Raw genomic sequence first — 24,580 nt, forward strand, 5'->3', positions numbered from 1 at the left:
TAATTTTTTACCAAACTTGAACAGAATGTTAAAGTAAAAGTGCTCTTGTATAAGTTGTAAATCAATCATTTCTAGTTGTATCATATATACACTATAACTTAACCACCATATATATTTTATATTTAGACCTGAAAATCATTACTCTATGTCAATTTTCTGATGCATTTATGGGTGATATTTTATTTTTCTTGCTTTTGCTTGAACCTTGCTTTGCCTTCATATCCTTTTTATTATTTTTATTATTTATTTGAGTTTGCTGATGTGTAAACATTATTTTCATTGAATGTTGTCTTTTTGGAATGAGTTTTCATTAATATATTTTCAGTTTTTCATTAACAGTGTGAATATACTGTTTAGATGGAACTAATTGTGAAGCTTATCCCTTTCTTTTCTCAACCTTGCAAAGTTCAATTCTTTGTATGATATTCTTCATATTTCCCCTTCATTTTTAGAAAAAATAATTTTGGTTTTTGGATAACAAGTTTCATTAATTCAGGAAAAATTGTACTTCCATGGATACTTGATTTATAGATCTTGTAACCATTGACAACCATGTAGAATGAGAAGAGGATGTTCAATCGGATTTTTCTCTCTGCAAGTTTCAAAATCTCAGCACAGCTTTTCACTAGGTTTTTTTGGTAGCCTGTTGCAAGGCAGAACTTCTGACTTCTCTAAACAAGTCTTTAGCCTGTCTAGTTGCAGCCAAAATTGTCTGCCTATCTGCCTGTTCAAATTCCTTTTCAATCATTTCTTGCTGATTTATTGTGTAATTTATTATAGTCCTAATGTAATATTTGTCAACTGACTCTTGTAACAATCAATCAGCCAATCCATGAAATTCTAAAATGTTCATACAGAAACTATTATAATTGAGCATACATACATTTTAATTTAACATTAAATAACAAAAACTACTGGTATCTTATTTATAACCATCTAAGCAGTATATTTTGTGTCCCTTTTAAGTTTCTTAATTATTAATCATACCTCTTACATGTTATCATTTTGAAATACCAGAAACTTTTTCTTTTATATTTTTAACATATATGCATGTTTTGTAAGAATGTTTTCTTTTCTTAAGCTTTTTTATGACAATAGAGCAATTTTAAGTTCAAGCTTTACGATAGTGAATAATACTGGAATGATGTTTTGCAAGCTTTACCATCTTTAAGATCTTTCTTTATACTGACAAATAATTACTTCTTTTTATTGTAAAAAAACAAAAACAAACAATTATTAACCTTGAAATTTAAAAAACATTTTGTAATCTATAGGGAATCAAACCTGATATCTACCAACACGATTCTAACATTAGGACACATTGCTGTGGCACTGAAGGACACACCAAAGACATCAGATTCTGTGATGCAAATATTTCAGCAGAGATTTTGTTCCCCACCATCTTCATTAGATAAACTTATTGTGGATCAGATGGGTTGTATGATTATGGCAGGATGTGTGAGTATTCTTGTCCACTTAGATGCACCACATTTTCTTGTGTATTATAAAAAATAGGAAATATGGGGTATAGATTACTTAGTCTGTTAGTTTTCTCATTTGAATTGTTTTACATTTTTAGATTTCTGGGCCTTTAACAGCTGACTATGATTTGGGCTTTGGTCATTTTTGAAGGCCGTACAGTGACCTTTAGCTAATTATTTATTTATCTGTCTGAAATAAGTTGGTCTCTTGTGGAGGGTTGTCTCATTGGCAATCATACCCCTTTTTATACGACCGCAAATTTTGAAAAAATTTTCGTCGTATATTGCTATCACGTTGGCGTCGGCGTCGTCGTCGTCGTCGGCGTCGTCGTCGTCGTCGTCGTCGTCGTCGTCCGGCGTCCGAATACTTTTAGTTTTCGCACTCTAACTTTAGTAAAAGTGAATGGAAATCTATGAAATTTTAACACAAGGTTTATGACCACAAAAGGAAGGTTGGTATTGATTTTGGGAGTTTTGGTCCCAACATTTTAGGAATTAGGGGCCAAAAAGGGCCCAAATAAGCATTTTCTTGGTTTTCGCACTATAACTTTAGTTTAAGTTAATAGAAATCTATGAAATTTTGACACAAGGTTTATGACCACAAAAGAACGGTTGGGATTGATTTTGGGAGTTTTGGTCTCAACAGTTTAGGAATTAGGGGCCAATAAAGGGCCCAAATAAGCATTATTCTTGGTTTTCGCACAATAACATTAGTTTAAGTAAATAGAAATCAATGAAATTTAAACACAATGTTAATGACTACAAAAGGAAGGTTGGTATTGATTTTGGGAGTTTAGGTCCCAACAGTTTAGGAATTAGGGGCCAAAAAGGGACCCAAATAAGCATTTTTCTTGGTTTTCGCACCATAACGTTAGTATAAGTAAATACAAATCTATGAAATTTAAACACAAGGCTTATGACCATAAAAGGAAGGTTGGTATTGATTTTGGGAGTTTTGGTCCCAACAGTTTAGGAAAAAGGGGCCCAAAGGGTCCAAAATTAAACTTTGTTTGATTTCATCAAAATTGAATAATTGGGGTTCTTTGATATGCCGAATCTAACTGTATATGTAGATTCTCAACTTTTGGTCCCGTTTTCAAATTGGTCTACATTAAGGTCCAAAGGGTCCAAAATTAAACTTAGTTTGATTTTGACAAAAAATGAATCGGTTGGGTTCTTTGATATGTTGAATCTAAAAATGTACTTAGATTCTTGATTATTGAAGTTTTTTGGTCCAGTTTTCAAATTGGTCTACATTAAGGTCCAAAGGGTCCAAAATTAAACTTTTGTTTGATTTCATCAAAAATTGAATCCTTGGGGTTCTTTGATATGCCAAATCTAACTGTGTATGTAGATTCTTCATTTTTGGTCCTGTTTTCAAATTTCAAATTCTACATTAAAGTCCAAAGGGTCCAAAATTAAACTAAGTTTGATTTTAACAAAAATTGAATTCTTGGGCCTCTTTGATATGCTGAATCTAAACATGTACTTAGATTTTTGATTATGGGCCCAGTTTTCAAGTTGGTCCAAATCAGGATCTAAAATTATTATATTAAGTATTGTGCAATAGCAAGTCTTTTCAATTGCACAGTATTGTGCAATGGCAAGAAATATCTAATTGCACAATATTGTGAAATAGCAAATTTTTTTTTAATTAGAGTTATCTTTCTTTGTCCAGAATAGTAAGCAAGAAATATCCTATAGCAAGAATTTTTTTTAATTGGAGTTATCTTTCTTTGTCCAGAATCAACTTAAATCTTTGTTATATACAATATACAATGTATATACACTTTTTACTACCAACTGATAAATTTAAATAATCTTTACCATTCAGTGATAACAAGCAGTTTTTTTACATCTTAATATTTTATGATGTATTTAAATGAGTAGTTATTGTTGCAAACTCCATTAGAAATTTGAATTGATATCAGTTTTGAAAAAGGGAAACAGGGATGTGAAAAAAAAGGGGGGGGGGGGGGGGGTTAAATTTTTCTCATTTCAGATTTCATAAATAAAAAGAAAATTTCTTCAAACATTTTTTTGAGAGGATTAATATTCAACAGCATAGTGAATTGCTCAAAGGCAAAAAAAACCTTTTAAGTTCATTAGACCACATTCATTCTGTGTCAGAAACCTATGCTGTGTCAACTATTTAATTTTAGATTTAAAAAGTTTGAAGAAGAAATCTTTAATTGATTTGTAAAATCTTGGCATTTGTTTTGTGTAAAAAAAAACCATGTAATGTCAAAAATTTGATCACAATCCAAATTCAGAGCTGTATCATGCTTGAATGTTTTGTCCATACTTGCCCCAACTGTTCAGGGTTCGACCTCTGCGGTCGTATAAAGCTGCGCCCTGCGGAGCACCTGGTTTTAATATGGTAATGAAGCCAACCAAATGATTGTAAATGGTTGTTTATTTCCAATATGAAATCAAGTGTCAACTCTGATTGTCCCAATAAACAAACAAAAAATGTAAGATATGATGCTTGATTTGAGTTTTCCTATATAGAAGAGGCAAAATATATTCAAAATGACAGTGCCATGACAAAATACAAAAATTATCTACTTATGAACAACAGTATGTACAAAACACAACATATAAAACTACACTGAGAAATATGAACCTTACTAAAAAAAACTAGTCTTGATTTGGATGGGCATAGGAACTGAGCAATATGAACCTTACTAAAAAAAAACTAGTCTTGATTTGGATGGGCATAGGAACTGAGCAATATGAACCTTACTAAACAAAACTAGCCTTGATTTGGATAGGCATAGGAACTGAGCAATATGAACCTTACTAAACAAAACTAGTCTTGATTTGGATGGGCATAGGAACTGAGAAATATGAACCTTACTAAGTAAAACTAGCCTTGATTTGGATGGGCATAGGAACTGAGCAATATGAACCTTACTAAACAAAACTAGCCTTGATTTGGATGGGCATAGGAACTGAGCAATATGAACCTTACTAAAAATAACTAGCCTTGATTTGAGTGGGCATAGGAACTGAGCAATATGAACCTTACTAAAAATAACTAGCCTTGATTTGGATGGGCATAGGAACAATATTACACTACATATATATAATGTAGTGATATTCTCAAAGCAATTAATAAGCATTTTGCTGTGTAACAATTTTTTATTGTGTCTTTTTTTCCAGACAACACTGTACCATGAGATTATGCAGATGTTTACCACTGTAAGTCTGGAAAGTAGTGCACCATACAATGAACATGTTACTGATGAGAAAATTAAAGGCTATAGGTCAGTAACTTGTGTGGTGTCTTCTGTGCATGTGTAGGTCAGAAAAACTTAATGTAAAATAAATGCTATAGGTAAGTAGGTCAAGGAATATAAGAAACAGTAAATTGGGAATAATTTGTATACTCTGCTGCAAGGAATTTGTATGTGTTTTAAAATAACATGATGTGTTGTGTCTGTACCATTAAAACAGGTATTTACACAATTTTGCTCAATCTAAAATATTGAAGACTTCTCTTTTATGAACTTTTATGTAGTTTCAAAATGCCAGATTTGACATCCAGTAAAGGTGATATAACTAGATATACAAATATCCCATTTAGAACAGCATTACATTTTCATTTAAATGTCCTAAATTATGCTGTAATAAAGCATAGCAATCAAAATTATCACAATCACTGATATTGCCAAAATGCAAAATAAATATATTTCTCCCTTTCAGACAAGTATCACCACATGTAATCAATGCCTTTGCCAACATAGCCTCTAACATTCAGGGGGAGAATGATCAATTAGAGCTACTTGTCAGGCTGTTAGAACTCTTTGTACAGATGGGGTTAGAGGCTAAGAGAACCAGTGAGAAAGTATCTGGTGTGATGAAGGCTTCCAGTAGTGCAGGGAACCTGGGTGTACTGATACCAGTTATAGCAGTGGTAAGTTTTTTAGGTGGGATTAAGGCTTCCAGTAGTGCAGCCGTGCAGGGAACCTGGGTGTACTGATACCAGTTATAGCAGTGGTAGGTTTTTTAGGTGGGATGAAGGCTTCCAGTTGTGCAGGGAACCTGGAGTTACTGATGCCAGTCATAGAATATCAGTAGTTGTCTAAAAAAGAAGATTTGGTAATATTGTTAATTAGACAACTCTTCACAATAGACCAAATAACACAGAAATAAACAACTATAGGTCATCATACGGTCTTTAACAATGAGCAACCCCCATACTGCATAGTCTGGCTGCTATAAAATGCCCTGAAATGACAACTGTGAGACAATTCAAACGAGAAAACTAATAGCCTAATTTGTGCACACAAATTTTTTTAACAAAAACAACATATATGTTACCCAGCGACAAACGTCAACTACTGAATTACGAACTTTATAAATCAGTTGAAAAGGCTTAACTCATCAGATGGATACAATCTAACAAAAACATTTAGTGGACATGCATCCCAACAACAAAAAGAAAATAAGTACGTATACAGATCTGAGAGTACTCAGTTATATCAACTGCAAGCAAATTGGTCATACATTGTTACATAACTTATTGCACAATATGATTAAAATACAAATCATAACTCCACTCGCAGCTTACACTGATCTGACGATGCTCTATTCTACTTTCTGTTTTAAACCTTTCTGGATCAAGTTTTGTCAAAATCATACACACCTTCTAATTTGAGGCAGACATTTCATTAGCTGATTTGATAATAACCAGAACAGAGTGTCGTAAGTTCCTTGTAAAGAAAGTGTTAACACACGATCTGGATTTTAGCCAGATTTTCTTTGCCTTATGTCCTACAAATTGAAATGTAATTAGTCATTACTTGAACATTTAAATGATAGGACTTAAATGATATTTCTTTAAAATACAACATAATATATAACTGTTTGTATTTTTAATCAGTTAATCAGAAGAATGCCAAGGATAACAGATCCCAAGCCTCGTCTACATAAACTATTTATAGATTTCTGGCAGTATTGTGTGGTATTTGCCTTTGCTTCAGATGATTCACGTATGTATATATTAAAACTTCAGAATGAAAAAAATTGGAGCATGTAGAAATTACCCTTTTGTGTTTTGCATGTTTAATTTTTTTAACCAAGGCGCCTACTATCTGACTAGAAATAATCATGGAAATATGACCTATTTAAATGAACTTTCATGAATTTAGACAATATACATATAGTGTCTTGAAATATGAAATTTATATGTATGAGGCTTAGAAACGGGGGAATGCAAGATTTTACAGAGCAATCCCCCTGTTTCGTGCCGAATACAAATAAATCTCATATTTCAAGACACTATATGTATATCGTTTTTATACTGAAATCAATAAAAAAAAAAAAAATATGTAACAAATATTGTTAAAAAAAGGAATTTCCCTCTTGGGGTACCATTTTGGGGTATTTCCATATGAGCGTAGTCCAGGTGGTAAGACATTGACATTTAAGGAATTAGAAAGGGAAAATGAACTTAATTAATAACATTTAATAAACATGGTGTATATATTACCAATTTGAAGACATAATAAGTTTAAATTCATAAAAGTTTGACCATTGTTACTACACTTTGTCATTGTTGTGACGTGACGTTGTTGATGAAATACAGTAGTTCCGGTAAGTAGGTGGGGCTCATAGGTTAGTTGAGGTTATTGACATATAGAGCTAATGTTTATACGTATAGCTTTATCTGTATAGTAAAATAGCTGATTGCAGTATAAATGATTATGAAAAAAACAAATTTCAATGGTTTTTAATATCTATTTTATGATGAAACAGGGAAATGCAACTCCTCTTGGATGATTCAATTGATTTGAGTGAAAATTTGCAATATGATGGTTCTAGTGTGAGAGACCTTTAGAATTTGGAATATATCTTGCTGACCTATGTTCAGACTTCTGCTGTAGTATATCAGATTTAGCACACTTTTATAAGTAAAGGTAGCATACCAATATTTGTTCAGATTTTAGGTTTTATTACTTTTGTCTATTTCAAACCAAAGAATCTTGTCACGAAAGTTTTTTTTGCAGAAATCTTGCCTTTTTGCAGATTCTGTTAGTGTGGACTTGCATTTTATAAGAAACTTTTGACTTTAGGTAGCACAATACAAAGATTTTTTTACTTCCAATCACTAACCTTTGAAATGCTGTAACTTTCTTATGAATGCATAGAAAATAATAAAAGAGGTATATATAGATAGATAAAAGATTTATCTTTTAAATGAATGCAATATTTTTATTATGCAATCATTATGTAATCAATTATTATGTAATTAGTGGCAAAATCTGGGTAAGTTCACTTGAATGAATTTAGCTCTATCATCTCTTTAACTATACAGAAAATTTTAACAAAATCTTAATCAACACATTTTGGGCTTCAAAAGGGTGTCTCAGATTGTCTCTATGGTATTCCATTCTCTCATAAATCTCTAATTAGTGTAAACATCCTAACCACATAAAAGAAGATTATGATTAATTAGGTGTAAAATTTGTTCTATACATTCTATCTGAAATCTGAGACACCCTTTTGTAGATAATGGCCATAGGAACAACATATAATAAAACCAACCCTCTAGGGATACCTAGATGCAGAAGCTAATTTCATTTGGAAGTGGAAATTTGGTGAAAAATATTTTATACACAGTTAACATTATAATTGGTTACATAATTGTTGCATAGTACTAACATTGCATTTATTTGAATGAGTAATCTGTTAGCTATCCAAAACTACCACTTTTATAAATTTTCAAGCTTTATTAAGAAAGTTACAGCATTTTAAAACTTGGGAGTTGGAGTTATAAAATCTTTGTATTGTGCTACCTTAATTGATTTTAGGCAGTGTGATAAAGTAACCTTTATTGACTGAGATTGCAAGTTTAAAAATTATATTTTCAGCATTATGGCCTCCTGAATGGTTTGAAGGTGTCTGTGAGATTGCTGTTACATCTCCTTTCCTGATCTCTAAATCTCATCTGAGATCTGAACTACTGTATAATGTGGCTATGAAGAATGATACAGTTACACAGGTATGCACAAGTGTAGAAATCTCAAATGAGATCTAAGTGCCTGTATTTACAAATGGACACGAAGAATAACAAGGTTGCATAATAATGTGAAAATTGGTGGTCAGTCAAAGCTGAGATTTGAACTCCTGTATTAATTTTTCATGAAAAATGACAAAGCAACACATATATGACTACTTATAGTGTTTAAATTCAATTTTTGATCTAACTTGGGGCTGTAATGACACAGTTACAAATGAGTTGCGTCGAATAGAAATCGACCTTATGCAAATTAATATCAATACATATGTTAGCCTCTTTGGAGTTTGAAAAAAATCTCAACAGGAAGTCTGTAACTGTTTGAAAATTTATTTGTATAAGAAGTTTTAAGAACCCTACAAAACAAGCCATCTTTCACCTTTTATTACATATTTTTAATGATTCAAAATTGCTCAAAGTCTTAAAGACGTATATGCATACTTTGCATAAGGTCGATTTCTATCCGACGCAGCTCAAATTATGTAGAAAATGCTTTTGAAAATGTCTGAAAGATCTGAACTAGTGAAAATGTGACCTTGAAAAATGAGACAAAAAATGAGAAATGCCTCTTTATTACTGTAACAGTTTATTTTTCTCAATGGATAGGGCAGTTAATTTAAGGAACATTTGTGATAAATTCAAACATGAAAGACATAGGTATATTAACTGTTACTTTTTTTCTCAACAGGCAGAGTTGGTAGACCTAAGGAACAATATTTGTCAGTTATTGGATAACAATGCTGAGATTTACTACTTAGTACAGAAGCTACAGTTTACCCAGTGTATTTATCTGTTGTCAGTATATAGACTGGAAACACTAAGGTATTTTATTATTTAGAAAGACTGTCAGATCTCCTAGAATTTCTTGTTCCTTAGTAAAAATAAACAGACCTGCGGTAGACATTTACAGCAATCAAGCAACAAGGCATAACGCAAAAGGAAAACTAGAGGTCATAGTGATCTGTTTCACAATATACAAATGGCCACACCATCTGGCAAGCTTTAGAGTACCCAAATCTAGACCTAATTGAGCTTTTAAATAGGAATTAAGATAACATAATTTCAAGTACTGTAAATTCAGAAATTATTGTGTGCATATATTATTGCGAATTTGTCATTTTAGACTTGAATGCGATTTTAATTTTTACGATTTTGAGAAAAATCCTGTTTAATTCATATAAAATATTTCAAAATGCAAGTGTAAATTATTGCGTTTAGAACTCTTGCATTTTTCGCAATAATAAAAACCTTGCATTAATTTCTGAATTTACAGTAGATGAAATACAAATATATGTATTTAAAGTTCAATTCATTTTATACATAGAGTTATTAGGTATAGGTAAGAGTAACAAGGATTGTTTTAAACTTTATGTTGTTGATGTATTTCTGTTTCAGAGTAGAGTTTTCTAATGATGTTGAATCAGTCCAAGGACTTTACATGTATCTAGAAGAAAGCACAATATTCAAAGACAAAGCTGGTAATGATAATACCATATGATGATACCACAAACAATTCTATTTAAAAACAATTTTAAGATCTCTTGTACCCAAAGGAGTAGGTCCGGTAAGGACCGATTTTGGCCTCAAATTTCAGTTTCATCTGACGAAAGATTTTGACCACTTTTTAAACACTTAAGTGTCTATTTCATATGATTCAATTCATTTATGTGAAAGATTTTAACTTATTTAGTCATAAAACTCGATCCGATTCAAGCTCAAATATGAAAAATCTACCAAATATGCGAAAAAATGTCACTTTTCAGATGGTTTCTGTCAAAAACGAAAGTGGCCGCATTCGTGTTCATCCTCAATCTTTATATATGTTATGTATTATCATCAAATACAACTTCCATTTCAATATTTTGGATGAACACGAATGCGGCCACTTTCGTTTTACACGGAAACCGTCTAAAATTTAACTAAAATGCTGGAATTGTGAAGATTTCAGTAATTTAGCATGACTTATTGGTGCTAGTACCCAATATATGTGCATTGTATTGTCAAAAAAAGCCCATATTTATGTAGCAGAACCATTCTACTATCCAATAAATAACTACAAGTTTACATTTTAACAATTTTGTAAAACTGCGATATTTTGGGGCCGAAAAGAGGTCTTACTGGACCTACTCCTTTGCTCAGATAGAGTTCAGATCAAAGAGAAAGTATAAATATAGATCAATTTGTTTATCAGACTTTAAAATATACAAGAAAGATCAAAGATGCCAAAGTATATTAAAGCGCACAAGTTGATGACACTTTATATTTGTCAATATTTTATATAAAATAGATATTTATACAGAAGAAATATCATGTGTTAAAAGTCACACAGAGTTTCACTTCATACCAAAAAAGCATAATCTAATTTAATTTTTAGTTATCTTTTATTTATATATGATTTTACAGGAATGTGGAATTGCATCAGAGCAGTTGTAGACAAAGCATTTGATAAATTTCTAGAAGCTATGAGTGAAAAGGTAAGAACATATCTTTGACTTTATTAGAGTTTCACAAGGTATAAGGTTTGCCTCATGTTGAAGGCTTCACAACAACTTTTAGAAGAAAAACAGCAATGTGTTTTTGCATTTGTTTTCATCAGGATTTTTCCTATTTACTCAATACACAAATATTATTTAAACTGAGATTTATTTCAGTCAGATCTGTATAATGCAATTAAATCAAGACAAATTTAAAGGTATGATACTTGCAATAAATGAAATATTGATAAATATAAAGATAGAATGCAGTTCCCCAAACCAGATATTTTATAGTCATGATTGTATTTTATTGTTTAGCCAAAGACTGAGGCTAAGGAACATGAGTTGGATCTACTAGCACAGTTTTTACTGGTCAAGTTTAATCACATCTACAAAAGGATCAGGACAGTAGCTGACATCCACCTCTCTAGACTGGTTGAAAAGTAAGTATTTTATATAGTGAATGCAGATGTGGAAAACAATTCTTAAATTAGTCAGGGATGTACAGTTAAACCTGTAAATAAATGTCACCTGTAGGACCAGAAAAAAAACAACTCCCCATTACTGAACAGAATGACTTTTAATTTTTGGTAGCAACTTGACAGTGATGTGTTGTTACTGTTCTTATCAGTCTGGCATCTAGTCCCTGTTTGTCTTTACTGGTACTCTGAAATCTCAATATGTTGAATGGTCTTAATTTTCTCATGCCACATTTCTCCAGTAATACTGAACAGAATAACTTCATATTTGTCTTGAATAAGATGATGTAGTATAATTTCCATTGAGACAACTATACACCAGAGATCAAATGATGAAGTTGTTAGAAAATATATGTTGCTTTAGGGCCTGCAAGACCAGGGAGACACCAAAATCCTGTTTCTTATACTTTGAATTTCAAGGGGGGATATGCTGCTTAGCATGACAACATACAACATCTTGTTTAGAATGATTAAGGTGGTACCTAACACTACAGGGAGATAACTATGTAAAAATCAGCTAAACGTTTTAATCATGCTGTATTGTTAAGGAAATATTAAGCTTCTCAATGATCAAAATTAGTGTTTGTCAAACTGCTATATAACCAACAAATTTTTTCTGATAAAGTGGTTGGTTCAAATTTTTTTAAATTTTTATATTTTTGTCAAAGGGTCAAAGTAAACATTTTGTCAAAATTTAAAAAAAATTAAACGAGCAAAATTCATATTAGTCAAGGTGTTGGGTACCATCTTAAACGTAATTATTGTATCGATAACTAATATTGAAATTAATTTCACATGTAATGTCTTGTTTGAGTAAAGAATGAATTATAAATACATGACAATTTCAGATTTCCCCATTTGTTATGGAGTGGTACTGTATTGAAGACTATGTTTGATATACTACAGTTACTGTCAAACTCATTAGAAGTGGTAAGACATGTACATGATTTGAGCCTGTATATTAAGTAACTTATAAAATTGGGTAATGTCTTAAAGCTTTTTATGTGAATTACTGTTCAGAATAGTTTACCTTTTTTCATAAAAATGAATGAAGAGTACAGTAACTTTTTATAGTAATGAGAAATAAAAGTTGTAAAATTTTGTACCCGAAGCAACAAAGTTATGGATCTTAAATTATTTCATCAGTCTGTCAACATTTTCTTATAGTAGTAAGCACCTGCATCTTTTATGAGATCCTCTCCAAAATTTGGATGAAATAATCATTTTATCAGGAAATCTGAAATTGGGGACCATTGTGAATTTCATGATTCAACTGTCTTATTTATCTGATCTGCTACATGCCAGCAGTTAGGATGTTTACCTGATGCTAATTTCTTATAAAATTACCGTAGTATTCAATTATTTTGCATGATTTCAATACAATATATGACTAAACACGTTAATACCAGTCATGCATGACATTTTTTAAATATTCTGCATAATCTTTTGTGAAGACAAACTTCCCACATACCAACAATTGAGCCTATATTGCTATGAGCACCTTATTGTAACAAATTTACTGTAATGCCTACTTTAACATGATAACACCAATAAATTTACATGTATTGAGTTAGTACTATTATAGATATTCACTTACATTTTGTTTTTAGATAGATTTTTTTATGATATGCATGTATATGTGTCAATTGTTTCAGGAATGGTACAATGTAAGAATTCTATTGTTAAGTTGTTTTGTTTTCCATCTTACTTATTTATCACCCATAGTTATTTTCTTCTGTTGTTTTTGCTAATAATATAATTGAATGTGAAAAGAATAAAAGGTAATAAGGGCTTTATTTAGCCATTGTTAGGCTAGACTTTATATATCAAAAGAGTAGTTTCAAAAAGCCCCCAATATGGGCCCAAATTTGAGCTAAAATTTCAATTAAGGATTTATTGACCATTATCATAATGAATCAAGGCTGAAACAATGTCTCAATAGGAAATAGCTCCTTTTGTTAAAAAAATCGATAGAATAAATAAATAACACAAACTATGAGTTCAATAATTCAGTTATTTCTGTGGGTTTTAAGAATGGAAAAATACAGCACAGATGTCTACAAATAAGTTTTTTTTTTATGTTATGTGTGTTTCAACAAGTTTAAAATTACTAATCTTACTTGAATATTTAGTTTGTCAACTTCTGTACTCTATGTATCTTAGCCTAAATGTGTTTGAAATCGGAACAATTTTGTCAACATTGGGGAATAATTGTCAATGCTTTATACGAAAAGATTTATAAAAAAACGTATTAGTTGATTAAATTGTTTTAAACAATAGGTCTAGAAAGGGTCAAATTGCCAAAGAATAAGAAACAATTAGATCTCATACACAATGAAGATAAAAAGAGCAAAAACAAGAGATAAAAATAACTATCACAATTATGATTATTATTTTGATTAACTCCAGTTATTTCATGCACATTTTCCTACACAGCACAGTTATAAATGTTCTGCAACTTTCCCCTCAATTACATCACCAATTTACAAAGACAATTTTGGGTTCTCGGTGGCTGAGTGGTCTAAGTAGTTACTACTGTAATCACTAGCCAGTCAACACTGAGGTTGTCAATTTGGAACCCCTCTTGTGCAGGTGCTCTTGACTCCAATCTTAATTTACTAATATTGTCAGTTTTCCTATCTAAGGTCAGTGGTTTTCTCCAGGCACTCTGGCTTCCTCCACCAATAAAACTGGTCGCCATGAAATAGCCTAAATAAGGTGCTTAAAAGTGGCGTTAAAACACCAAAAATCAAATCAAAGGTTTTATCAGTATAATTTAACTTGAAAGACTCTTTAAGTAGCAGTGTAGTGAATATGACACCTATATATATAATAGTAGGATAATTCACCTCATTATGAAAGTTTTATTATAGTTAATCTTTTATTCTCAAAATATATTTAATCTAATCTATAAATACATCTTTAAAATAACCCAGCTCATTTAACGAGTAAAGTACTGAATATCTTAACACTATGTTTCTTGAGAAATTCTGTGTCAAAACACTCAGACCATAATAAATCTGCATTTTTTTATTTTGTTTTCAGGATTATCATGTGGTATATAAAACTTTAATCAGTTACCAATTTAATTTTAAGTTTTTTTTGTTTGTTATTTTCTGTTGGTTTATTTTAAATTCAGGATTGGTCTTAACGATGAACTTCAATGAATATGAAACTGAATGATGAAATTGTTTTCGTTCATCAGAATTCAGTGTCTAAATTACAAGATCAAGTCCTGCATATCCTTAAATCCTTTTCAATTTATATATTATAGTTTGTTGAAGGGTGATTTATTATTAGTCATTAAATGTTTGTTTGATTGTTTTGAACTTTTCATAAAGTAACACTAGCTATTATAATAAAATTGCCAATGACAAAAGTCACAATTAATTTTCTACATATTGCTGTTTCAAAGAGAAATTAAAGTTTAATGTTAAAGTTTTAAATGATTCTTAGTTCCCAAGTAAATTGAAAATTTCATTGATTTAGAAATTAAAGATTATGGACATTATCAGTATGGTTTCTATTTCTCAATCATTAACTTTCATTACTTATGGGTCATACTAAAAAGCGCACGGGGAAAAGACAAATATACATGTTAAAAAGCTGAAGCACAGAGTTAAGTCTCCCATTGAACAAGTGATTGATGCTTGATTCTAATGTATATATATTTTGTAAGGCTTACCTAGTTGTCTGTCAATGTGAAGGTATTGAATAAATAATGTCAGATTTGAGGATTGATTTTGTAGGATCCCAATGAAGAAGCCCCAGAGTTTGATGTCCCTGGAACTCCTTTCAACTTTCGAGTCAGAGATAACCTGGCAGATAGAGAGGTAATATCTTGTGATTGATTAGAAGAGAATTATAAAATCATGGATTGATGCTGTCAGAGCTTAAAATAAAATATTGTTATCTCCATTCTAATAAAACTGACAGAAACCCATATCAAATCATATATTTAAAAGCTGTTATATGTTGTCTGCTCTTGCACATATGTTTTCATAGCTTCAATAGTGAATTGATGCCATGAAAATTGGTGAGATCATTCAATTAAAATGAACATAGCAAACAAGGTTTCATTAGAATTCTTAATTTAAAATATAAACTTTAGGTTGAACGTAATAGTTGAAAGTCATCAAACCTACCCTATGCCTGTAACATTGATGTCACATTTCTTAGAAAACAAATACTTGTTTCACATATAACTTATTATTTTAAAGAGCACAACAAATAAAGGATTTTTCTGCTTGTTTCACATATTATGCATAATGTACTTGTTATTTCATAGAGCACAGTAAAGGATTTTGCTGCCTACAGTAAGGAGTTATTGAAAGAGTCCATGAAGTGGGCTCCAAACACTACAAAGTCTCACCTGGCCCAGTACTTACATGAAGTAGAAAAGTCCACTGAGGGACTAAAACAACACACTGGTGTGGCACTAGCCATGGAAAGTGTACATACATATGCTGGATACAACAGGACAGCTTCACCTTTGGCTGTAAGTAATCAAGTCATAGCATAATATACACATGTGTAAACCATTTTTTGCTGCCATTTCTAGAGCATTCTAAAAGCTTTTAGAAAAATTGTTTGTTCTTGATATTCAGATTGTTAAGGTTGTACAGCTTTAGATTAATTTTCTGGTAATATAAAAAAGAAGATGTGGTATGATTGTCAATGAGACAACTGTCCACAAGAGACCAAAATGACACAGACATTAACAACTATAGGTCACTGTAAGCACTGTCTGAAGAAATTTTATTACAAAAACAATTTCAATAGCTTTTATAACAATGGATACATGTATAGTATTGACACCATCCAAGAAAATCAAAAGATTGCGTTGTGGAATGAATAGTGAACATAACTTTTTATTTTCAAGATTAAAACAGAAGTTTGATGTATATCCATGTCGAGGGTATTGTTCAGAAATATATAATAACTATTTTAGTTAACTTTTTTATTTCCATAACCGTATATGTCATATATCTATTTATTTGTTTTGCAGTCTTCAACTTTAGAAAGAAGGCCAAATAGTGTGACGAAGGACAGTTCTAGTTTTATGGCCAACCTTAACCTTAGAAGTAGATACACTGGAGAGGTATGATATTGCAGGAAAAAAAATACATAAAAATGCATTAGATATTTTTAAAAATACATTTCTACATATCAAAAAGTTACATAATGATTTTATGGGATGCAAATACTTCTAAGGTCATTACTTGGTTCCAGTTAAATATTTAGGAGACAACAATTTAATTTGCATATGTAATGCTAACGCTTTTTGGTTTTCAGATGTTTCCATATTTAGATATAAATATTAAATTGCTATTATTTATTCTGTTATTGTAATTTTCTCATGTAAAAGTTAGAATATGTAATTACTGACTAATGTTTTAACTTGTAGGTTGCTGGAATGAAAGCAATTTGTAAGGATGATCAGCTTGCTCAGTTATTGTATGGGGAGTTAGAGAAGGCTATAAAGAAACAAGGTAAATAGATCATACAGTTATTGTATGGAGAGTTAGAGAAGGCTATAAAGAAACAAGGTAAATAGATCATACAGTTATTGTATGGAGAGTTAGAGAAGGCTATAAAGAAACAAGGTAAATAGATCATACAGTTATTGTATGGAGAGATAGAGAAGGCTATAAAGAAACAAGGTAAATAGATCGTACAGTTATTGTATGGAGAGTTAGAGAAGGCTATAAAGAAACAAGGTAAATAGATCAGTTATTGTATGGAGAGTTAGAGAAGGCTATAAAGAAACAAGGTAAATAGATCGTACAGTTATTGTATGGAGAGTTAGAGAAGGCTATAAAGAAACAAGGTAAATAGATCGTACAGTTATTGTATGGAGAGTTAGAGAAGGCTATAAAGAAATAAGGTAAATAGATCGTACAGTTATTGTATGGAGAGTTAGAGAAGGCTATAAAGAAACAAGGTAAATAGATCATACAGTTATTGTATGGAGAGTTAGAGAAGGCTATAAAAAAACAAGGTAAATAGATCATACAGTTATTGTATGGAGAGTTAGAGAAGGCTATAAAGCAATAAGGTAAATAGATCGTACAGTTATTGTATGGAGAGTTAGAGAAGGCTATAAAGAAACAAGGTAAATAGATCAGTTATTGTATGGAGAGTTAGAGAAGGCTATAAAGCAATAAGGTAAATAGATCGTACAGTTATTGTATGGAGAGTTAGAGAAGGCTATAAAGAAACAAGGTAAATAGATCATACAGTTATTGTATGGAGAGTTAGAGAAGGCTATAAAGAAACAAGGTAAATAGATCAGTTATTGTATGGAGAGTTAGAGAAGGCTATAAAGAAACAAGGTAAATAGATCATACAGTTATTGTATGGAGAGTTAGAGAAGGCTATAAAGAAACAAGGTAAATAGATCATACAGTTATTGTATGGAGAGTTAGAGAAGGCTATAAAGAAACAAGGTAAATAGATCGTACAGTTATTGTATGGAGAGTTAGAGAAGGCTATAAAGAAACAAGGTAAATAGATCAGTTATTGTATGGAGAGTTAGAGAAGGCTATAAAGAAACAAGGTAAATAGATCGTACAGTTATTGTATGGAGAGTTAGAGAAGGCTATAAAGAAATAAGGTAAATAGATCGTACAGTTATTGTATGGAGAGTTAGAGAAGGCTATAAAGAAACAAGGTAAATAGATCGTACAGTTATTGTATGGAGAGTTAGAGAAGGCTATAAAGAAACAAGGTAAATAGATCATACAGTTATTGTATGGAGAGTTAGAGAAGGCTATAAAGAAACAAGGTAAATAGATCGTACAGTTATTGTATGGAGAGTTAGAGAAGGCTATAAAGAAACAAGGTAAATAGATCAGTTATTGTATGGAGAGTTAGAGAAGGCTATAAAGAAACAAGGTAAATAGATCGTACAGTTATTGTATTGAGAGTTAGAGAAGGCTATAAAGAAACAAGGTAAATAGATCGTACAGTTATTGTATGGAGAGTTAGAGAAGGCTATAAAGAAACAAGGTAAATAGATCGTAATTGTCTGACAAATCTGTAAAATTAGTAAAATATTTAATTTGAATGGTTAAGTGATAGGAATAAGAGGAGATATGGGTTATACATCAAGATGACCAACCCATTGGCAATAATATTTAAAATACATAATATGTACTCATTTTGAAATATGTTTGATTATTGATGTATCTAGGAATTGATTTAAATGAAAGATTTTAACTTTTAGTCAGTAATAATTCAGTAGATATGGGTGAGACAAAATTGCAATGTTGAACTAGGCTATTATAATACATATCACAAAGAAGTACTTTATTACTGTTCTACATCTTGATAGTTCGAGGAAGAATTTATGAGATGAATGACAATGATTAAAGTAAGCAATGTATTACAAGATACCAGTGCTTTTATATCATTAAATGATCATTAAATAGATTTAATTGTCACATCTTTTTACTGAGTATTTTTCTAATTTCAGAGGATGAAGCAATTATACAAGGACTGTTTAGGATCTGTGCTTTCTTAGTCAACAGTAAAGGTATTTCAGATTTAACCAATATTTTTCATACATGACCGTTCTACATCTGACAACTAATTAAGGTTTGACCAAGTAAAACAAGATTGTTTTATAATAATCAGAATTCACCCTATGTCATGTCCTTGTATCAATTGTTGAAAGGAAAAGTAAATATTAAGACAGAATTTCTGATTTTTAAACATTGCCAAAATCAATGAAAGAAGTAATCTAGTTCACTGAAAATCCATATTTTTTTTTAATTATTACGAAACAGTTTGACTAACACACAGCATATATAACAAAAATAATTGCAAACTTAGCCTTGTGACAGACAATTTTGGAGAAAAGATTTTCAGTGTTTTGAGATGGTAAGATACAATTTCTGAGACCAGTCTAAAAGTTTAAAATCTATCATTTCTGAGCAAGTCTTCCTTCAAAAATGTTTTTTTAAGCAAACAAACAAAAAAATTTCCTATAATTTTATCATGTTTTGATAACACTTTAGATATTTGAATGTATTTGTACAGATTGTCACAGACATTTACTTCATTCCCTTTGTTGGACCCCAGTAAGACAGTTTACAACTAAGGCCATGGAAGCTGCAGTCTCATGCTGGGAGTGGTTATTAGCCGCTAGGAGAGACCTTAATATTGAGGTATACATAATTTAACACCTGATAGAGAACTTTAAAAATACTAAGATCAATACTGGAAATCCATGAACACGCCAACAATTGCCGAAATTATTTTGTGCCCAAGCTGTAGTCAACAAGGACATACAGTATTACCGTTGACTGTCCTTCTGTTCGTCTTTCTGTCCATCCTTCATTCCCGCCCACTTTTGACGGTCAGAGTTCAAGTTTGGGTTGTGAGTAGAGTAATGTCCCTTTTTTAACTTGGAAAATTGTTCAGCTTGAGCTTGGGCATTTTTGACACATGCTACTTTTATTTTTACCTGCACTGTGCAGGTTTTTATTGTGAGTTGGATTTTTAAATAAAATATTTTTGATAAAGAAACAAAATATGGGGGATATTTAGATATAAGAAGATGTAGTAAAATTACCAATGAGAACTCATCATTTAAGATATTTGCACACATGTAAAACTGGTTTTATCCCATCACATTATATGCCTGTTACAAGTGGGAATAAGGATATAAATTGAATATGTAAGAGACACACTGAGAAATAATATACTAAATAAACTCTTGAATATGTAAGATTCTTTGTATTTTGGAATTTTACTTTTTATGTTTATGTAGTTTTTCTGTGAGATGGCAGCTGCCTGGCAGGTGACCATTGATAAGAAGTTGGGTATATTCAGAGAAGACAGACCAGAGGTGGACCCTCTAGCTAAGACAGAGAATGATACCATTGGGCCTCATCCTCCTATTGTTGGACCTCATCAGTTATGGACCCAGGTTTGTTAAAATTGAACAATGTAGAACATATTTTGATAAAAACGTCAGACCAGAAAAAGAAAAAATTCAAGAGAATGGGTTGGAATCATATATATGTGGGAGCAAAAAATAAAATGAAGGCAAAATATACCAAAGGGACATTCAAACACACAGGTCATAAACAAACTGAAAACTCCATGGCAATGAAAGAAAAAACTCCAGAACACACATACCTAACTGTATACAAAATACAACATAGAAAACTAAAGACTTAGCAACACAAACCCCACCAAAACTAGGGGAGATTGAAAGGACAAAAGATTAGGAGAGAAAATCATAAATTTTGCAAGTGATAGCCAACTTTCGTGTGATAACATATCCACCAAGCCATCATCACTAGCCCACCTACCATGCCCCATGTTATCCTTTGTTAGCTTTATTGTCATCAATTAGCATCAGCAGTAAAAAAATAGGTAATTTGTTGATAATTTGAATATCTTTACAAATAAAGGATTTTTTTAAAACAATGCATTATGGTAGATGTATAATTAAGCCGTTTGAAGAAAATTTCTTTTTGGATGTCCAGTTATTAGAGTAATTGACCTATTATACTGGCAAAATTTGTATATTGTTATTATTGATATTTCAGTTTCTATTTGAGAGGATAGAAATAGCAAAGTATTGTAGTAATGACCAAGTTAGCATCTTGACAGGTCTTCTCAATAAATCATTGTCTATAACTGTTGGCAGAAATCCACCAATGATCTCAAGACATCTGTCAGCTGTTGGTCCTAGGATAAGGTTAGTATATACAGACCTTTTAAATTAAGACAGAATTCAAAATTGGAGTAGAACTAAAATCTTTGTTGAAAGCTTGAAATAAAAAATGTTAATAAAATAAGCATTTTACAACGGCAGACTTTAAACAAACTAGTTTAAAATTGATTATTTATTGGTATGAATGGCTTTTCCCACAAATACTTTGTTTCTTGTAGTTTCATATTAAAAAAGGAGAACAAAACAATTTATCAAGAATGTACAAACATTACACAAAAAACTGAAAACTGAGTAGAATAGGCTCCACCAAAAAAATGTTGGGATGATCTCAAGCAATCAGAAAGGGATTGGTTACCCTCAGAATTGTTATAATTTGTTTCTCGAAATTCCTTATTATAGATACATTGTAAAAATAATGAAGTTGCAACTTTTAAATCAAGTGCACAATGTTAACACTTAATAATTTGTGGATATATTTACAGGATGTTATGTATGGGTCTATCTATTCTACAAGGAGATACACTACCAAACACCACCAGTAAAACTGTTCTTAGAGAAAGGGTTTATGCCTCAGCACTGGACTACTTTGCGTAAGTTGTACAATTGTTTTACTCATCAGTGAAATAAAATGGTGATACTTGAGAAGAAAAATGAATTCTGTGAACATTAAAATTCCAAACTAGTAGAATAAAACCACAGCTTGACTCTTAAAATCACTGCCAATATGATTTGTGTATAAAAACTTCCATGTTCTTGGAGAAAACAATATGTTAGTTTTAAAATTTTCATCATATGATATCTATATCCAAATAAATGCAAACATAACAGAAGTGTTCTATATAACAACAAAAACTTGAAAGCTTTATTGATAACTGTAAGACTTAATTGATTTGTTGATTGTTTAACATACAGTATAATGTTTATAATAGCCAGTCAAGGTCATTAAAAACTTCCATTTGCTGTGTAATGTTTACAAATATTACATGTATATTCAGTATTCAGGATGAGAACTCAGTGGCGGATCCAGGGGGAGGGTTCCAGGGGATTTTTTTGACGATCAATGCATTTGAATGGGGACATGTAGTTGGACCCCCCCCCCTTTTAAAATGGCTGGATCCGCCCATGGAACATATACCCAGTTGTGGTGTTATACTAGTCTGACACACTTAGCAATCTTAACATTAACTCTTTTTACCCAACTAAGACTTGATTGTTCAAAAGTTTTGTTATAAGTGTGGTAGGAATAGCGATTTTACTGGAAAAAAGGTGACCATTCCTGTATTAAAGCATACATGGAAATATTTGGACAGGTTTCCAAATGACTGTCAAATGAAGGTGACAGAAAACTAAAGCAAATTTTATTTTAACTAGAAATGTAACATATCACGAAATAGAAGTTGATCTATAACATTTTGTAATAATGCTGAATATTATTTATTGATTTACAGAAGAAGACCATTATTTCCCACTCATAAAGGATCAGATTTGAGAGAAGACATCAACACATTAATTAAATTCTTCAACTTGATGCATCAGGACAAGAAGTACCTTTCTCACAGCGTAGTACCTTTCTCAGGTAAATGTTACAGAAATAACATATTCATAGTGTTGTACTTTAATATGGTTATTGTTACAGAAATACCTAACTCAAAGTGGGCATGACATCTATTTGTCCTAATATCGCACACTGCTGTATACACAATTTTTTTTTTTATCTGCCATGGATTACAAAGAGGGGGCTGTATATAGAACCCCTTGGCTAAAAAATATAAAGACAACAAAACAGCGAAATTTATCCTATTTTATTTGGAAAAGAACAGGAAATGTCCATATAAGAAAACAAAGTTAATGTTTTTTTAGGATACCTTTAATATTAATAAGAAATCTAATTATCCATTTAATTTTAAGGTGATTAGATATGTCCATTATATCACAGAAATCTTTTACAATGACTTACCATTACATGGTAAATTTTCATAATTTAAAGTTTTTGTCATTATTTTTACCCTAATTTTAATGCATTACTATATTCTGATTAACAGCTACAACAGAAACTGATGCCCAGCATTCTCTAGGTTTATCATGGTCTGCAGGGATAACTCCAGAGAACATAGCTAAGTCTAAATGGATGGTTCCACTGAATGCAAGTATCAGTGGATATTCAAAGCGGTCAGCAAGTATGTATATTTCTTACAAACATTTATTGTAGTGACTTGTCTCACTTAAATAGAACACAATGTTTCATGTCCCTGCTTCAATGTGTTTTGCACTTCAAAACTTGACAAGTTGTTGAATTCTGCAACCATGTTCTGAAGATATTTATGTTTTTTTAAGTTTAAGAAAAGTATAATTGTAAAATCTTTGAGTATTTGAAAGCTGAAATTAGTCATGAAAAAGTTTTGATTGGTTGTAACCTTTCTAATCCAGTGTTGTTAAGAATTCAGCAATTTTGTTTGATTCACAGATTTCCCAGTGTTAGTACACAACACCACTTTTGTTGTTTCATGGTAGCCATAAGGTACATTATTTTCTTTATTAACTAGTGTTTATACTTTATGAAAAAAAGCACATAAAAATCCAAATGAAAAAAATACATGTATTTATCTGTCTAAATCAACAAGACCTAACCCAGTAAGTTTAACCTTTTGATAGGTCTAAAAAATTCTGCAAACTGTGCATGCTTTGTAAATGATAAAAGACCATATAAGATTTTGTGAACATTATATTCGTGTGATTTTCTCAGGCATAAATAGCCTTCATCGTCAAAGCATAGGCAGTGGTCCGCGGCTAAGCTTTGGTAGCAGTCCCCGTCATAGTTTTGGGCTGGCCCCATCAGATGTGTATCATGGCAAGTATAGGATGCATCCCTAAATGTTCATTTTGACTTCTTGTATTTAAATATGTAACAATTTTAATGAAAATCTTCATAAAATAGAAAACAAGTAAAAACTCTGGTTTTGTATGTTTTTAATGTTTGCTTATTTTGATTTTTAGCTCAACTGGCACATTAACATTATTCTGAAGCCATTCAGCTTATTAAAACCAAATTTGACATTATTAAAATTAATAATATCCAGATTCTTTTAAAATAATGTCTGACACTTCTAGAGACTATTTAACCATGCAGTTGACACATTTCCCCATTTCCATTCTCAATTTTAGTCATTACTTAAACATAGACCAAAAGTTAACATAAAAGTTTTCCAGTGGGCTTAATGCTACTTAAAGAAATATTATGTAAAAATACTCATAAAAATTACTTATAGAATTTATAAATCCTCCTTTGGCAATACTTTGTTCATATTGACAAAGTGCATCTCCAGAAATATTTTGGCTTCTTTGAGAGTCTTGTGTCTTACTGTTTCTCATAAAATATTAAATTTTTGGCAATTCATTTTGAACCCTGTGTTCATTTTTTAATTTTTCTTGTT

General features: G+C 31.2%; 1 protein-coding gene across 10 annotated transcripts in view; it reads left to right on the forward strand.

Moving 5' to 3' along the window:
- LOC139528643 (phosphatidylinositol 4-kinase alpha-like) overlaps positions 1-24,580 on the forward strand; it is a 78,359-nt gene that overhangs the window by 28,645 nt on the left and 25,134 nt on the right. For all 10 annotated transcript variants that reach the window (XM_071324727.1, XM_071324719.1, XM_071324725.1 and 7 more), the window contains 21 exons: positions 1,275-1,458; positions 4,647-4,750; positions 5,190-5,400; positions 6,370-6,478; positions 8,360-8,490; positions 9,194-9,327; positions 9,901-9,983; positions 10,909-10,979; positions 11,298-11,422; positions 12,307-12,388; positions 15,208-15,291; positions 15,747-15,956; positions 16,467-16,559; positions 16,866-16,950; positions 18,936-18,995; positions 19,502-19,629; positions 20,235-20,393; positions 21,022-21,173; positions 21,632-21,739; positions 22,598-22,725; positions 23,192-23,326. In XM_071324727.1, coding sequence (XP_071180828.1) covers positions 1,275-1,458; positions 4,647-4,750; positions 5,190-5,400; positions 6,370-6,478; positions 8,360-8,490; positions 9,194-9,327; positions 9,901-9,983; positions 10,909-10,979; positions 11,298-11,422; positions 12,307-12,388; positions 15,208-15,291; positions 15,747-15,956; positions 16,467-16,559; positions 16,866-16,950; positions 18,936-18,995; positions 19,502-19,629; positions 20,235-20,393; positions 21,022-21,173; positions 21,632-21,739; positions 22,598-22,725; positions 23,192-23,326 — 2,576 coding nt within the window. The remainder of the gene's footprint in view (positions 1-1,274; positions 1,459-4,646; positions 4,751-5,189; positions 5,401-6,369; positions 6,479-8,359; positions 8,491-9,193; positions 9,328-9,900; positions 9,984-10,908; positions 10,980-11,297; positions 11,423-12,306; positions 12,389-15,207; positions 15,292-15,746; positions 15,957-16,466; positions 16,560-16,865; positions 16,951-18,935; positions 18,996-19,501; positions 19,630-20,234; positions 20,394-21,021; positions 21,174-21,631; positions 21,740-22,597; positions 22,726-23,191; positions 23,327-24,580) is intronic.

Source organism: Mytilus edulis, chromosome 6 (assembly GCF_963676685.1).
Source record: "Mytilus edulis chromosome 6, xbMytEdul2.2, whole genome shotgun sequence".
Classification (NCBI taxonomy): domain Eukaryota; kingdom Metazoa; phylum Mollusca; class Bivalvia; order Mytilida; family Mytilidae; genus Mytilus; species Mytilus edulis.